Below are 15630 nucleotides of genomic sequence, written 5' to 3' on the forward strand. Positions count from 1 at the left end.
ATTTTTTTCGATAGTCTGAAGAACAAACCATCATTATACAATAACTTGCCTAATTACCCTAACCTGCATAGTTCACCTTATTAATCTAATTAAGCCTTTAAATGTCACTTTCAGCTGTACAGAAGTGTCTTTAAAAATATCAAGTAAAATATTATTTACTGTCATCATGGCAAAGATGAAATAAATCAGTTATTAGAAATAGGTTTTTAAAACTATTATGCTTAGAAATGTGCTGAAACAATCTTCCCTCCATTAAACAAATTGGGGAAAAAATAAACAGGGAAGCTAATAAGTCAGGGGGGCTAATTATATATATACCATCCAATTATATGTATATATCATTCATTATATATATATATATATATATATATATCATATATTATATATATATCATCCAACCAAATGCAAACATCCGGGCCGAGAGCGCGCACCAAAGCCCCGCCCCTCAGGTTCCACTCTCTCTCTATCCCTTCTTCCCTTCATGTGTATTTACGTGAGCAGAATCCCGCCACCCGGAAGTTTCCGATGGATGATGTTGGCGATTACAGCGCGCTGATTTGCTCGTCCATTGCGGCTCCGCTGGCGCTCAGTGAACCGGCTGCGCGGGGATGTCCGGCCGTGTGAGTGCTCCTCCGGCATGAAGCAGGGCTCTCCGTGACTCCTCCAGGATGCTCCGGCTGTTCGCGGCTCTGGTGGTCCTCGGGCTGCTGCTCGCCTGCTTCACTTCCTGGCTCTTCGACAGCTATGACGGCGCCTGGCACCCGAAACGCAGCTTATTCCCCCAGTCCGGGCGCAGCGGCGGCCCTCCGCACCCCGGCGGACAGCGGGACAACATCTTTTGGTTCGTGCAGGTGAGCGGAGGTGAAAACACACCGGTCATTAGACTGTCAACGGGCCGACCATGTGATTGATTGGAGGACGGCTTTTATTTTGCGTTCTGCCATAATAATTTATTCTCGCTGCGATATGGAGGATTATGGGCTGTCATGTTGAATATTAATGGCTGAATATTGTAGTATGTAGCAGGACATCAAGTGTGTACAGTAGGCTTTGGTAAACTGTGTAGTTATGATCAGGACTGTGTTTAATGATATAAAAGTAACGTTATATGGTGTGTTAGATCAAATATGAGACGGACATTTTATTTTTTCATGAAGACAGCGTATTTTTACGTTGCAGTGAGAAGTCTAGAGTAATCAGGCGTTTGAGTGTAACGTTGTTTTATTGTAATTGTTATGTATATTTGTAACGCGAGTTGTCATAAGAGTACATTGGAAGGCCTCTTAAGATTTACATTTAAGGGATAGTTCACCACAAACATGATGACAATTGTGTCATTTACTCTCAGCTTGTTTCAAACCTGTTTGAGTGTTTTTTTTCTTCTTCTGTTGAACACACACACACACACACACACAACCAAAATGTTTTTAAAGAAAGCTGGAAACCTGTATTAACCATTGACTTCTATAGTATTTAGTTTTTTCCTATGGATGTCAATGATTACTGCGTTAAAACATTCGTCAAAATATCTACTTTTGTGTTAAACAGTAAATAGGGAACAAAGTAGTATTTTTGGGCAAACTATTTCTGATTTACAATTTATTTCTGTGGTCTTAAAATTATTATTTTATATTTATATTTTATTTTATTGTTTATACTATATTTTATTATTTCAAATTATATTCATTCATGTTATATTATATTGTGTATATATTGTTCATTGATTCATTTTCTTTTTAGCTTAGTCTCTTTATTAACCAGGGGTCGAATGAACCGCCGACTTATCCAGCATATGTTTTACGCAGCAGATACCCTTCCAGCTGTAACCCACACACACAGTCATTCACATTCATAAACTACGGACAATTTAGCTTATACAATTCACCTGTACCACATCTTTGTACTGTGGGGGAAACCGGAGCACCCGGAGGAAACCCACGCGAACACAATGAGAACATGAAAACTCCACACAGAAATACTAAGTGACCCAGCTGAGGCTCGAACCAGTAACCTTCTTGCTGGGAGGTGATTGTGCTACCCACTGCGCCACCATGATGCCCCATATTATATTATATGTATATTATATTATATTATATTATATTATATTATATTATATTATATTATATTATATTATAAGTTATGTGAATTTATATTATATTATATTCATTATGCTTCATTATATATTCAGTACTTCTCATTTTAGTGTTTATAAATATTTTAAAGACCGCTTGTATAGAGCTTCATCAAGATAATTATCATAATATGCTATTCGTTTACAAATTAATGCATGTGTTATTTTAAATGTCAACTCTTATTCGGGTTTTGATCTGTGCCTATTGATCTGTATAGGGTTTTGCACCTCTGTGCCATTACCAATCATATGTACGGTTGGAGTTGCATCTGTAAAAAAATATTTTTTAATGTTTTTAAGTAAAATGTGTGTTTTTATATAAACAAGCATGTCTTAAACCTGCCTAACAAGAGCCAGGCAAGTTGATTATTAATTATTCAAATATTACTCTCAGATCACTCAGATTTGACCTTTTAAGACGCATGGAATTGATAAACTTGTATAAATAACTATTATTTAACTATTATTTTAAATTATAGTATATTTTTATGCAATTCTGATTCAAAATGTTCTATATTGATTGGGCTGTAGCTAACGATTATATTGGTCACGTGTGTGTACAGATAGACACACAGACGGATAGGCTGAAGCATAGACAGACGGAAAGACGGATAGATAGATAGATAGATAGATAGATAGATAGATAGATAGATAGATAGATAGATAGATAGATATGGATAATACAGAGAGATAATCTATATCTTTTGTACCTTTTGATTTCTTGTAAACAAAAAATGTGACTTTCGATCTGTCTGTTTGGTGTGAATAAACCTCTTGTGCTATAAATTAAAGGATACAACATTAAACCTTCAGCTGTGTACAGACTGGCACATAAGAGATGCCTCCTGCAATATGCCACTGACACTTTTTCTATAAATAGTCATGCTTTATGTGTGAGATTTCCAGCACTCTACACACAGGCCTGCGTGAAGCCTCATCATCATTATCATCATCATTATTATAATTATTATTATTATTATCTGCTTTCCAACAATGCTGGTTTCTCTTTGCAGGTGTCCGACATCCATATCAGCCGTTTCCACGATCCGAGGCGCATCCCAGACTTCGAGAAGTTCTGCACTGACACTATTGACGTCATTAAACCTGATCTTGTGCTGGCCACAGGTGAGATGAATTATTAGCCCTCCTGTGTATTTTTCCCCCAATTTCTGATTAATGGAGCGAATATTTTTTTCAACACATTTTCCAACATAATAATTTTAATAACACATTTCTAATAACTGATTTATTTTAGAACATATTTTTTTTTTTCCAGATACTAGTATTCAGCTTTTAGGGACATTTAAAGGCTTTGTTTAAGAGTGGTTTGTTCTGTAGATAATCAGAAAAAAAATTGCTTAAAAGGGCTAATAATTCTGACCTTAAAATGGTCTTTAAAAAAATTAAAAAGTGATTTTATTCTAGCCAAAATAAAACAAATAAGACTTTCTCCAGAAGAAAACGTACTATAGGTAATACTGTTAAAAAATCCCCGCTCTGTTAAACATCATTTGAGAAATATTTTAAAAAAGAAATAGATAATAATAATAATAATAATTCTGACTTCAACTGTACATTGTCAAGTTAGATTTTATATGTACATGAAATATAATGACACTCACAAACACGTGTGTGTTTCACTTGAACAGGGGACTTGACAGATGCAAAGACTGAGAGTAAAATGGGCTCTCTTCAACATGAAGTGGAGTGGCAGGCCTACCACAACGTCCTGAAAAGATCTCGAGTGCTGGAACGCACAAAATGGATTGACATTCGTGGAAACCATGGTGATTATTTTGTTTACTAAATCATTTAAAAAAATAATAGTTCACAGACAAATGTATCCCCTAATTTACTCCATCTCAAGCCATCCTAGGTGTTTCAGGTCAGGTGGACATAATCTGGGTCATGTTATAGGCACAGTTGGCATTTTTGCCACTAGAGGGTGCATATTCACAAGAATACAATACAGTGGTAAAAAAAAAGGAAATCAATGCTGTGTAAGATCGTTTCACTAGTTCATTCATTCATTCATTTTCTTTTCGGCTGTCCCTTTATTAATCAGGGGTCACCACAGCGGAATGAAACGCCGACTTATCCAGCATATGTTTTACGCAGCGTATGCCCTTCCAGCTGTAACCTATCACTGGAAAACTCCCAAACACTCTTACATACACTGCAGACAATTTAGCTTACCCAATTCACCTATAGCGCATGTCTTTTGGACTGTGGGGTAAACCAGAGCAGTTAAAATTGGTCATTTTAAATTTAAACTTGAGCTTTTTTTGAAACATTTGGCATAATTTAAGTACATAAGTCAACAAAACATGTAACACTTTTCTAGTGGTTTTGGTATATTTTAATGACAGAAAATCACATGGTTTCCTTTTTTTGCCTTTAAATAATATCCCAGCTTTTGAATGGCAGTGAATGGTGCTCGAGTTTTCAAAACTCTAAAACGTGAATCTGCCGATCATTAAAGTAACCAGTGCAGCTCCAGAGGGTTAATAACTGATGTCTGAAGTGAATCAATGTTTTTTGTAGGAAAAAAATCCATATTTAAAACTATTATTAATGGTTACTAATAATCGCTATATACACGTAGCTGCACTACAATATTTTAAAGACCGATTAGTGAACAAAAGTGAGTTGTTTTGGCTAAACTTTAGATTTAGTTTGTGTCTATCCAGGATTTTTTCATACGCCAGACTTTGTAAATGAAAGCCAATAATATTAATAATTAATTAATTAAAAAACCCATCACTTTGCTTTTCCAGAATGCACTCATTAACCCACTGGAGTCTTTTTGGATTACTGGATTATTTTTATGATGGATAGATGCACTTTTATAAAGCTTTAAAAACTCGTCCATCATTCACTGCCATTGAATAGCTGGGAAGAGCCAGGATATTGCTTAATACAACTCAGATTGTTTGGTTAAAGAAGAAGGGCATATACTCCATAGATGACATGAGGAGGATTATTTATGGGATATTTGTTTTTATTTTAGGCGTACTATTCCTTTAAGGAGGGGAGTTGCGAACAGAATGATTGTCGTCAAACAGGTTATCTGAACTCTCCACGTGGACCTCGAAGAAAAAGATTGCTACAGTATTTTGCAATGTGTTTTTTTTTAGAAAATATCCGTAAACTACCATCAATAGAGTGTAAGAAGATCATTCAAACTACACAAATGCAATAGTACACGTTCACATACTTTAGCCTCTAATTTGAGCCTAAAATAGACAGTCCTGGCCCAAAATCACTTAACTGGTTGAGCGAGTGTTGCTGATTTGAGCAGGAATGACAGCGTTTGCATTCTTCGTGAACGGACGGTTTCATATTACAAGTTAAAGGAAACAAAAAATGTACCTGATGACACTTTTCAGTTTTGTTTTCCATTGTCGGTTTGGTCCACAGTTTGTAATAGAAGCGTCTGGAAGTTTGGTGGAAGATCTTAATAAAGCTCCGAATTAAAGTTTCCACTTTGCGCATCGCTGTTGGTCAGGAACAATTATCGTCCATCTTTGTCCCAGTGTCTGTTGGCAATAAAACAATTAAAGGACATTGAGCGAAGACAGCTGGACACTGTTATGTCACACTAATGACTTGAAATGAAGCCCAGCTCTGTTAAACAGGATATTGCCGGCTTGTTATGACACAAGAACAAACTTCAGGAGGATTAATAACCACTTTGCTATTGTGAGGCTATTGCTCATTAGTCTTATTGCAGTACATCCATAATAAATCAAATCAGTTTTCATTTACGCAACAGGGCTATTATTTATTATTTTAATTCAAATACATTCAGGCTTCTTTAGAATTATGTTGATGTTTTAACATTAGTATTATTTCAGTTTTAATCGTTCTAGTACTTTTAATTCGGATTTTACTTTTTTATATTTCTTTTTAAAATTATTTTAATGATCGAAAACATTTTGTTTTAGTTCATCATTATAACACAGGTACAGAGCGATATTCCATATCATATACATGAGTTTTTTTTTTTATGTAGTCAGTAAAACACAAAAGGAGATCTTTAGATAAATGTTCACGCTGCTTTTTTCCATACCTCATGTTTCTGATTCAGACAGTACATTTTCAAAAATAAAAACTGAAGTAATTTTTCCCTTTATTTTCAGTGTTCAGACACTATTTGATAGCTTTTTAGAGAGAAAAAGACTGGCATTGTCGGCGCCAATAGCCAAGTGGCATAGTGCGCTGACAGCACTGTAGTGCTCACGGCGATTCTCGAGATCCTTTGCTGATCGTCCCCCCTCTCTAAGCTCCCCATGTATTCCTGTCTCAACTCTACTGTCCTAAATAATAAAGGAGGGTTTCTGTGGGGTCTTAAAGTCCTAAATTTCAAAAATCCAAGTTTTAGCCCTTAAAAAGTCTTAATTTTACTGAAATATTGTGCGTCTTAAATCTTTTTTTTAAACAAAAACTTTCCTAAAAATTGTCTTAATTTTCCTTTGTTCATGTATTGCTATCCAATCTGGCCAAATCCATACAATCACCTTACAATCCAGCTCCATGAAACTCTGTTTACCATAGTGGGTTAATTATTTTCCTTACAATAACATTTGTTTAAAAGTGCTCCATCTATTTACTGCTGAGGACACCGACTTGGACAGATTGTTGTGCATAGATTTAGTTTGTTATATTTTGTATACATTTTAAAACATTTGTTCAATTTCTTTTTATTTTAAAGAAAATTTTTGTGTGACAAAAAAGTGTATGGATATAAGTAGATCTTGTTTTTACTCAATATTTAAAATATTTTGCTAAGAAATAGCTAAAATATTATTTTTGTATTATTAATGTATTATTAAATCAATGTATTTTAAATTATAATCTTTTTTTGATAGGGCAAATAAACAAATCTTTTCCATCTGGGCCTTTTGAAAAAGTCCTCAGCGTTGAGCCCTTTATGAGTCTAAAATTTTATTCATAATGTTCTTAAAAATGTCTTCAATTTCACTTGGGGAAACCTGCAGAAACCCTGTAAAGGTGAAACAAACCCAAAGAATATAATTATTAAAAAACGACTGACATTTTAAGTCATTCTACTTTGTTGTATTGAAATGGTATTCCTTGAAAAACTGTAAATCCCTTATTGCATTTCCAATGACGAGTACAAATTAAAACTGAACAGTAGAGTGCAAAAGAATCACAACTTCTCTAATTAACCACATATGCAGGTAAATGGAACATTTGAACCAACAGGAGTTAATATTACCAACAAAACATTCATAAATCAGTGTAGTGAGCAGCAGCAGTTGTTTCATTGTGTATTTCAACTGGCAAATTAATATATTTAGCTACAGAAAAAGCATCAGCCTAATAAAGGTCTCTAATGAACTCCCCCCATAGCTCTTATATCATTTTCCCTCTATTCCCATTATCCCATTTCCCCACCGGTCCTGTAACTGGTGTTACATTACGAAAGCTGCCAGACATGTAATAAGAGCTCCATTATCAGTTATTTTGTCCCCGCTCCTCTTCCATTTCCTGCAAATCTCCACTGATTTTTCTCTCTCTTTGTCTCCACAGATGCCTTTAATATCGTTTCTCTGGAGAGCGTGAACAATTATTACAGGTCTGTACTAATATTATAAATGCAGAAAATATAGGAGGTGTAAAACTACAAGAAGTTTCTGATATTGAAAGTGAAAATGCAATTTAAATGGTCATAAATGAACTATTCGTTTATTTTTTAAAAATTGTTTACATAGAGCAAATTTTATACAAAGACTATCTCGAATTGAAAAAGAAGTGTGTGATATGGAAAAAAACGTTTTTTTTCTCTTAACAGTAATTCAGCTGAGTGTTTATTTCTTGGCTGGTTTCTGCCATGAGTAAATACAGAATACTAAACCACCAACAGGTGGCAACAAGTCATAATAAAAGTACAATCATGATTTATTTAGCAGGACTGACTAAATATAAATAAAAGAAAGGGATAGTTCACCCAAACATTTCTGCCATCTTTTGCTCACCCACTTGTTTTAAATCTGTTTGAGCTGAACACAGAGAAAAATACAGTTGAAGTCAGAATTATTAGCCCTCCATTGATTAATTTTTTTTTTATAAACCTAGTTAAGCCTTTAAATGTCACTTTAAACTGTATAGAAGTGTCGTGAAAAATATCTAGTAAAATATTATTTACTGTCATCATGGCAAAAATAAAATAAATCAGTTATTAGAAATGAGTTACTAAAACTATTATGATTAGAAGTGTGCTGAAAAAACTCTTCTCTCTGTTAAACAGAAATTGGGAAAAAAATAAATAAACAGGGGGGCTAATAATTCAGACTTCAACTGTATACTGAAGAATGACGCAAACCAGTAACAATTCAGCTACATTTACAGGACATGCAGAGAATCCAAATTGTGGTACTCTCAGCTTTTTTTCTCTTTCGAGCACAATATATTTTAGTTTAAGAAACCTCACAAATATTTTGAAACAGTAAACATGTCAGGCTAAATTAATTATTGACTTCTGCTGTCTTTATTTGCTTCAAAATTTTTATTTTTTATTTTTTTACAATTTAAAACGGCATCTTTGGACTAAAAAAGTAATAAAAGATCATCCACATATCTTAGGAATGGTTTTGCAGAAAATTTTTACGGTTTGAAAACCTTGACTGATCTAATATTCATGACATACTCTATAATATCAGCCTGCACACTGTTAAATCATCAAACCACACACACACACACATTGTGGTAAACATTTTTTCATTCTGACTTTAAATAAAAGGGTTAGTTCACCTAAAAATGAATGTCCTGTCATTAATTTGTCATGTCATGTCAAACCCCTGAAATCTTCGTTTAGCTTTATAAAACAAAAGTAAGATATTTTAGAAGAAATCCTGGAGCTCTCTAATTCTCCATATACAACAACGATCCCGAGATGTTCAAAGTCCAGAAAAAGAACCAACAGCTTTAAAACAGTCATATTTAGAGTTGTTTTCTGACAGTATTATTATAGTTGAACCACTGAAGTCACATTGAATCTTTTGTTTTTGTTTCCTTTTCCAAATTTTGAACATTTCACTAATGTTCTTGTTTATGGAGGATGAGAGAGAGCTTTCAGATTTGATCTAAAATATCTTCATTTGTGTTCAAAAAAGTATCTGATGTCCCTAGAGGCTGTATGTGAAGTTTCAGAGTCCCTTTTGAGTACTTTGATCCGAAGTGTGCCATTTTAATGACTGTCGCTTTAAATTCAAATGAGACTGTGCTCTTATCAAAAGAGGGCGGAGCTATAAATGTGTCAGCATAATGGCAGATTAAAAAACAAGACTAGCGTCCTAAACTAATGAGGGAGAGATTATCACTAATGGGCGTGGCATTCTCCATCTAATGACATCATACAAAGGGAAAATGTCAACCTAAGTGTTTCTGCAGATTGTTTTGGACTGTGATTATAAAAAAAATTAAAATAATAAATGTTTACCATTAGAAGCTGGTTATATTCACAGACTTTTACCACGCAAGTTTGTTTAAACCCCTTAAAAATATGTTTTTTGCATAATAGGTTCCCTTTTAATAATCTTTTTTTTTTTTCATTTTTTGTGAACTAACCCCTTTAAGTCAATACACCTATTCAAACTAGTCATACAAGATTCAAATTTGTTTTTTAATCATCATGCTTTCCTGAATATTTAGGAAATACTCTGCCAATCAGAAAGTAGGATCCTTCCACTACGTACACAGAACTCCCTTCGGGAACTATTCGTTCATTTGTGCTGATGCCACTCTGGTCCCGGGACCAAAACGGCCTTATAACTTCTTTGGGATTATCGATGAGGTAGGAGAGATGCAATGAATTTTTTTTTGCTCTGGAAATGTGGTGATGTGATTGTTTGTCTTTGGACTGAATTCTGAATGTTTCCGATAGTCTCAGATGGACATGTTGGAGACCTTCAGAGAGGAGAGCCTGAGCAGTAACAAGTCCATCTGGTTTGGACATTATACCACATCCACTGTCATCTCCCCCTCCCCAGGAATCCGAGAGCTCATGAGGTTTGGAGAAATCAAGCAATAACACTGTCGCTTGTTTCCCACTGATATCACATATGCTGTTTTATGCACATCTATGTCTGATTTGGGTATTCTTGCATAGCCAGAACTGGACAGCAGAAGGTCTGGTCCACCCTGAAGCTTACTGCAGCTAATTATCGACCGCTCACAGAAAAAAGCATGGGATTATTATATAAAGTGAACAAGTTTTCTTTATTTTTGTCTTTTTTTCTGTTCTATTCTCTAAGGGGCTTGTTTAACTGAAATGACATTAAATTACAATTATGTAGCAGCAGGAAAAAACTGAAGTAGCTGGAATAAAATTCATTTACAATAATACATTTGATGCTAGGTGTAATAACACAAAAAATAAACTATTTGATCAAAATGTTAATCTTGTGAAATATTATTGCAGTTTAAATGAAATTAATTATAAAATTAAATCTACTTTAAAGTGTAATTTATTCCTGTAAAGCTGGGTTTTCAGCTGCATTACTCCCGTCTTCAGTGCCACATGACTCCTCAAACAAATTGGTCTAATATTATATATAATTCAGTGGTCAGTGTTATTAAAATATATTGTGCTGTTGAATATTTTGGTGAAAATTGTTATAATATTATTTCAGCATTCTTCAATTAACAGAACAGCGTGAGGTAGAAAATCTGTTTTAATGTCTTAGTGTTTGAATGGTAGTGTACATTAACATAATTACAGAAGGAAGACTATATGTATAAATACACTGAGAAAACAAGTTCTGTCTGTGAGTTAATTATTATTACAAAAATACAAATTACTTTGCATTGTCTACTAAATATAAGACCTGAACATTTGAAGTGGAACCTTTCGTCAAAGTTCTAAATCTATTGACCATCTCCCATTCTTGTCTTAGAAAATGTTTAGATCCACTTCAAATGTTGACTACTGTATACACTACCTGTCGAAAGTCTAGTGGTTGATTCTAGTTGTAAGAGCAACAAATAATAACTTGACTTCTAGTTGATCGTTTAGAAAAGTGTCAGAAGGTAGATTTTTCAGTTGAATCATCTGTTGAACTGCTCAATCATTACAAATACTGCAGAAGGCCTATTGAAACCTGCATGGATGCAAGATTCTCATAGAAATCAGTCAAGTTTGGTGAAGGAAAAAGTCATGGTTTGGGGTTGCAGTCAGTATTGGGGCGTGCGTGAGGTGTCAAGACATTTGTGCTTCCCATTAGATTACAAACCACAGGAGAGGGCAAATTCTTCTCATACTTCAGCTTCTACATCAAAGTTCCCGAAAGCAAAGAAGGTCAAGGTGCTTCAGGATTGGCCAGCTTAGTCACCTGACATAAACATTATTGAGCATGTCTGGGGTAAGAAGTAGGAGGAGGAATTGAAGATGAATTACTGTCCTATTTAAATAATTAAATCAAGCCATGATTATATATTTTTGTTAAAATAAGCATAATCTAGAGGCCTTTGCCTTTCATATAAGCCACTTCTGATACCAAATGATCAACTAGAAGTCAAGTTATTATTTGTTGTTACTAAAACTGATAGACGACAAGACTTTTGAAAGGTAGTGTATTCTTTGTTCTTCACTAAATGCTTTGAATTAAGAAACCTTTTAACAAGTCATTTCACTACCCTAGCAAATCCAATTATTGTTTCATCCTAAAATCACCATTTGCATTAAAACTTGCTTTTTTAAGAAGACTGTTTAATTTTAGTAACAATACTTTAAAATGATTATGGGCATTGTAAATCAGAATCTGTGGATTGTCTGAGGCAACCGTCTGAAATTTGGGACAACTTTCAAATGTCATTGCAAATCCCATGTTTATCTGGTCATCTGACCTACATTTTAAAGCCTAGTATACAGTATGGTTCCTTTTGTATTCAGTTCTGACAGATAAAGGGATAGTTCACCCAAAAAATGAAATTATTCATCATTTACTCGCACTCAGATGTGCCAAACCTTTGAGTTTTTTTGTTAAACACAAAGGACGGGATTATGAATGTTGAAAAATGGTAGCCATTGACATACATGGTAGGAAAAATAATACTACCAATTTCCAACATTCTTTAAAATATCTTTGGTGTACTGAAACAGCAAGTACAAATTAGTATCGCTTTAATGCATAGATATATGCAAACATCATATTCAGTTCAATTTATTTGAGTATTATAATATAAGCACCACTAAACTGCAGATTATATATTGTATTGTATACAGTCTGTACAGTTTGCATACTATAAAACTATTAGTGTAAGTGCAAACACATCATATTGTGCCAATTTTTATTACTGCTTGTTTTTTTTTTTAACAGTACAGCTGTGGCATATTTGTGTGGGCACCTACACACACTGGGAGGCTTCATGCCGGCTCTGCACAGTCGCCATCAAGGTGGCACCCTGGAATTAGAGCTGGGAGACTGGATGGACAATCGCAGGTGAGTTCATGGAGAACTAGCTCCACACTTAGGGAAATGTAAATATGTGACCATAGACCACTAAACCAGTTATGTATGTTTTGCTTTTTATGGTTTGTTAGGATAGGACAATAATATGTTAGATGCAACAATTTGAATATCTGGATATTGACATTTCACAAAGTCCAAATACTGAGAAATTCGCATTTATAGTTGCTTAATATTTTTACTAATCAAAAAGGGAGTTTTGACATGATGAGATGATTTATACAAGATGTCACACTAGACTCACTCATGAACATCTACTCAAAGGAGAAGTTGCTCCAAAATCCAAAGTCAGTTTTTTAATAGCAAGCTAATTGTCAAACATATACTTTTGTAATGCTCTAATTTTGTAAATTGTCAGACAACGATTTTTATGTAGAGAGATTTTAAAGGAATAGCTACTTTTCATTTTCTAGTCTCATTGTTGTTATAGTAGTCATAGTAAAAGAAGTTGTAGCAGTAAAAGTAGTAGTAGATGTAGTAGTAGTAGTAGTAGTCATCGTAATCATCGTAAAAGTTGTAGTAGTAGTAGTCGTTGTCATAGTAGCAGATGTAGTAGTCGTCGTAGTAGTACTCGTAGTCATTGTAGAAGTAGTAGTAGAAGACGTAGTAGATGTTGTCGTAATAGTAGTAGTCGTCATAGTTAGTCATCATAGTAGTAGTAGTCATCGTAGTGTTCATCATTGTAGTAGTAGTACTCGTAGTTGTTGTAGTAGTCATTGTCGTCATCTTAGTAGTAGTAGTAGTAGTAGTAGACAGTAGTAGTAGTAGTCATCGTTTTAGTAATAGTTGTCATGGTAGTAAGTAATACTCGTTGTCGCCGTAGTAGATGTAGCAGAAGTAAAAGTAGTAGTAGTTGTAGTAGTAGTCGTTGTAGTAGAAGTAGTAGTAGTACTCGTCATAGTAATAGTAGTAGTAGTAGTAGTTGTCATCGTAATCATCTTAACAGTTGTAGTAGTAGTAGTAGTCGTTGTCATAGTAGCAGATGTAGTAATCATAGTAGTACTCGTAGTCGTTGTAGAAGTTGTAGTAGAAGACTTAGTAGATGTTGTCGTAATAGTAGTAGTCGTCATAGTTAGTCATCATAGTAGTAGTAGTCATCGTAGTGTTCATCATTGTAGTAGTAGTACTCGTAGTTGTTGTAGTAGTCATTGTCGTCATCTTAGTAGTAGTAGTAGTAGTAGTAGTAGACAGTAGTAGTAGTAGTCATCGTTGTAGTAATAGTTGTCATAGTAGTAAGTAATACTCGTTGTCGTCGTAGTAGATGTAGCAGTAGTTGTTGTAGTAGTCATTGTAGTAGAAGTAGTAGTAGTCGTCATTGTAGTAGTAGTAGTCGTCGTCACCGTAGTAGAAGTAGTATTAGTAGTCATCGTCACTGTAGTAGTAGTATTAGTAGTCGTCGTCATCGTCGTAGTAGTATTCGTCATAGTAGTGGTAGAAAAAGGCGGCTTAGTAGAAGTTTTAGTTGTAGTAGAAGACAAAGAAGAAGATTCAAGCTTTAAATAGGAAAATGATCAAACCTTTGGTCAATTTAGAGCGAGATGCTAATTGTCTAATCCAATTTAATGATTTATGCTAAGCTAAGCTAAAAATGCTCCTGCCAGATCTGGAGATCGGCTGAATGGATTGGTTTATCTCAGCTGTTTACCTGTCGGGGAGTTTTTTTCCTTTCAAAAACTGCTTTAGATTTTATTTTTAGTTTATGTTTTATTTACCGTTGATGTCTTTTTATTGTTATAATCATTATTTATTAAATGATGTTTGTACATTGGCCATAAAAGCTGATATGGCAATAAACTCAAGAAAAACAATTGTGTTGTAAAAGCTGTTCTCCCTTGGTTCAGGTACAGGATTTTGGCTTTCGACCATGACCTGTTTAGCTTCTCCGACTTGACGTTTGAGGACTGGCCCGCCATGCTGATCACCAACCCTAAAGACGCACAGTACCTGCAACCAGGAGTGGAGCCTCTGGGTCGAATCCGCAGTTCCACTCACATCAGGTGTCTCTGTGTGTGTCCTCTTAAACCTTCAAGTGCTCAAACATTGGCTAATGGAGCATTACCGTCTCCCATCCAAACCTCATGCTCTTGTTTATTTTCCTGCTCGCATGTTCTGTGTGTTCTTCACGCTTTGGCTGCGCACTCATTGTGCCCTGTTTGGTGTTCTGCAGGGTCCTTGCTTTCTCTGAATCCCCCATCACAGCCGTGTACGTGAGCGTGGACGGAGTTACACTGGGAAAAGCAGTCAGCGCTGGAGGTCCTCTATATGTGCTGCTCTGGGATCCAATGCACTACGCTACAGGACTGCACACTATCAAAGTCAAAGTGGAGGTAGCTTATAATTTGAACAATCACCCAACACTTAATATGATTGGATGGCAGGAATTTGATCAAATTGCAACATTGTGTCTATCTGCGTTGTTGATTACCTGACATCAGGGGTGTCAAAGTCAGTAGTTTAGTTCCAATCCTGCTCCAACACACTTACCTGTAGGTTTCAAACAAGCCTAAAGGACCCAATTAGTTGGATCAGGTGTGTTTAATTAGGATTGGAACTAAACTGTGCAGAGCTGCGGCCCTCCAGGAACTGGCTTTGACACCTGTGCCTTATTCAGTTCAACTATGCTAATGATAATGATTAATTGTACTATATTATTATTATTATTACTATAATAATAATTGATAATACAAGAGAAGGGACAAAATTGTCAGTGTAGTTCGACTGTATGCTAAAAGTATGCTTTACATAGGATTGATAATACAGGATGTGCTTTAGCCACATAATTGGCAGTTCAGTTCAACTCTGCGAATTACTAATATTCAAAATTAATTATAACAAGTTATTATTTAATTCTGAATATTTGGGTTGACTTTATTGTTAATGGTAGCCAAACTAAAATTACATTAAATTAAACTGCTCGTCTGTTGCAGCCTACAATTTATTTGTCTATTAATCCAAATATCAGTTAATTTCCTGGTCTAGAGGAATAATTAATCTTACCACATTAAC

At 34.9% G+C, this 15630-nt stretch overlaps 1 protein-coding gene across 7 annotated transcripts in view; it reads left to right on the forward strand.

Moving 5' to 3' along the window:
* The first annotated feature begins 517 nt into the window (after nucleotides 1–517).
* The window catches only part of tmem62 (transmembrane protein 62), a 32537-nt gene continuing 17424 nt past the window's right edge, over nucleotides 518–15630 (forward strand). For 4 of the 7 annotated variants that reach the window (XM_073927804.1, XM_073927806.1, XM_001923726.8 and 1 more), the window contains exons 1-9: nucleotides 518–851; nucleotides 3145–3256; nucleotides 3781–3918; nucleotides 7688–7733; nucleotides 9809–9950; nucleotides 10041–10165; nucleotides 12475–12597; nucleotides 14466–14621; nucleotides 14792–14951. In XM_073927804.1, coding sequence (XP_073783905.1) covers nucleotides 669–851; nucleotides 3145–3256; nucleotides 3781–3918; nucleotides 7688–7733; nucleotides 9809–9950; nucleotides 10041–10165; nucleotides 12475–12597; nucleotides 14466–14621; nucleotides 14792–14951 — 1185 coding nt within the window. In that variant the 5' untranslated portion in view covers nucleotides 518–668. Of the gene's footprint in view, nucleotides 852–3144; nucleotides 3257–3780; nucleotides 3919–7687; nucleotides 7734–9808; nucleotides 9951–10040; nucleotides 10166–12474; nucleotides 12598–14465; nucleotides 14630–14791; nucleotides 14952–15630 lie in introns of all 7 variants that reach the window. The other 3 variants (XM_073927807.1, XM_073927809.1, XM_073927808.1) reach the window with 1 other exon arrangement.

Source organism: Danio rerio, chromosome 17, assembly GCF_049306965.1.
Source record: "Danio rerio strain Tuebingen ecotype United States chromosome 17, GRCz12tu, whole genome shotgun sequence".
Lineage (NCBI taxonomy): Eukaryota > Metazoa > Chordata > Actinopteri > Cypriniformes > Danionidae > Danio > Danio rerio.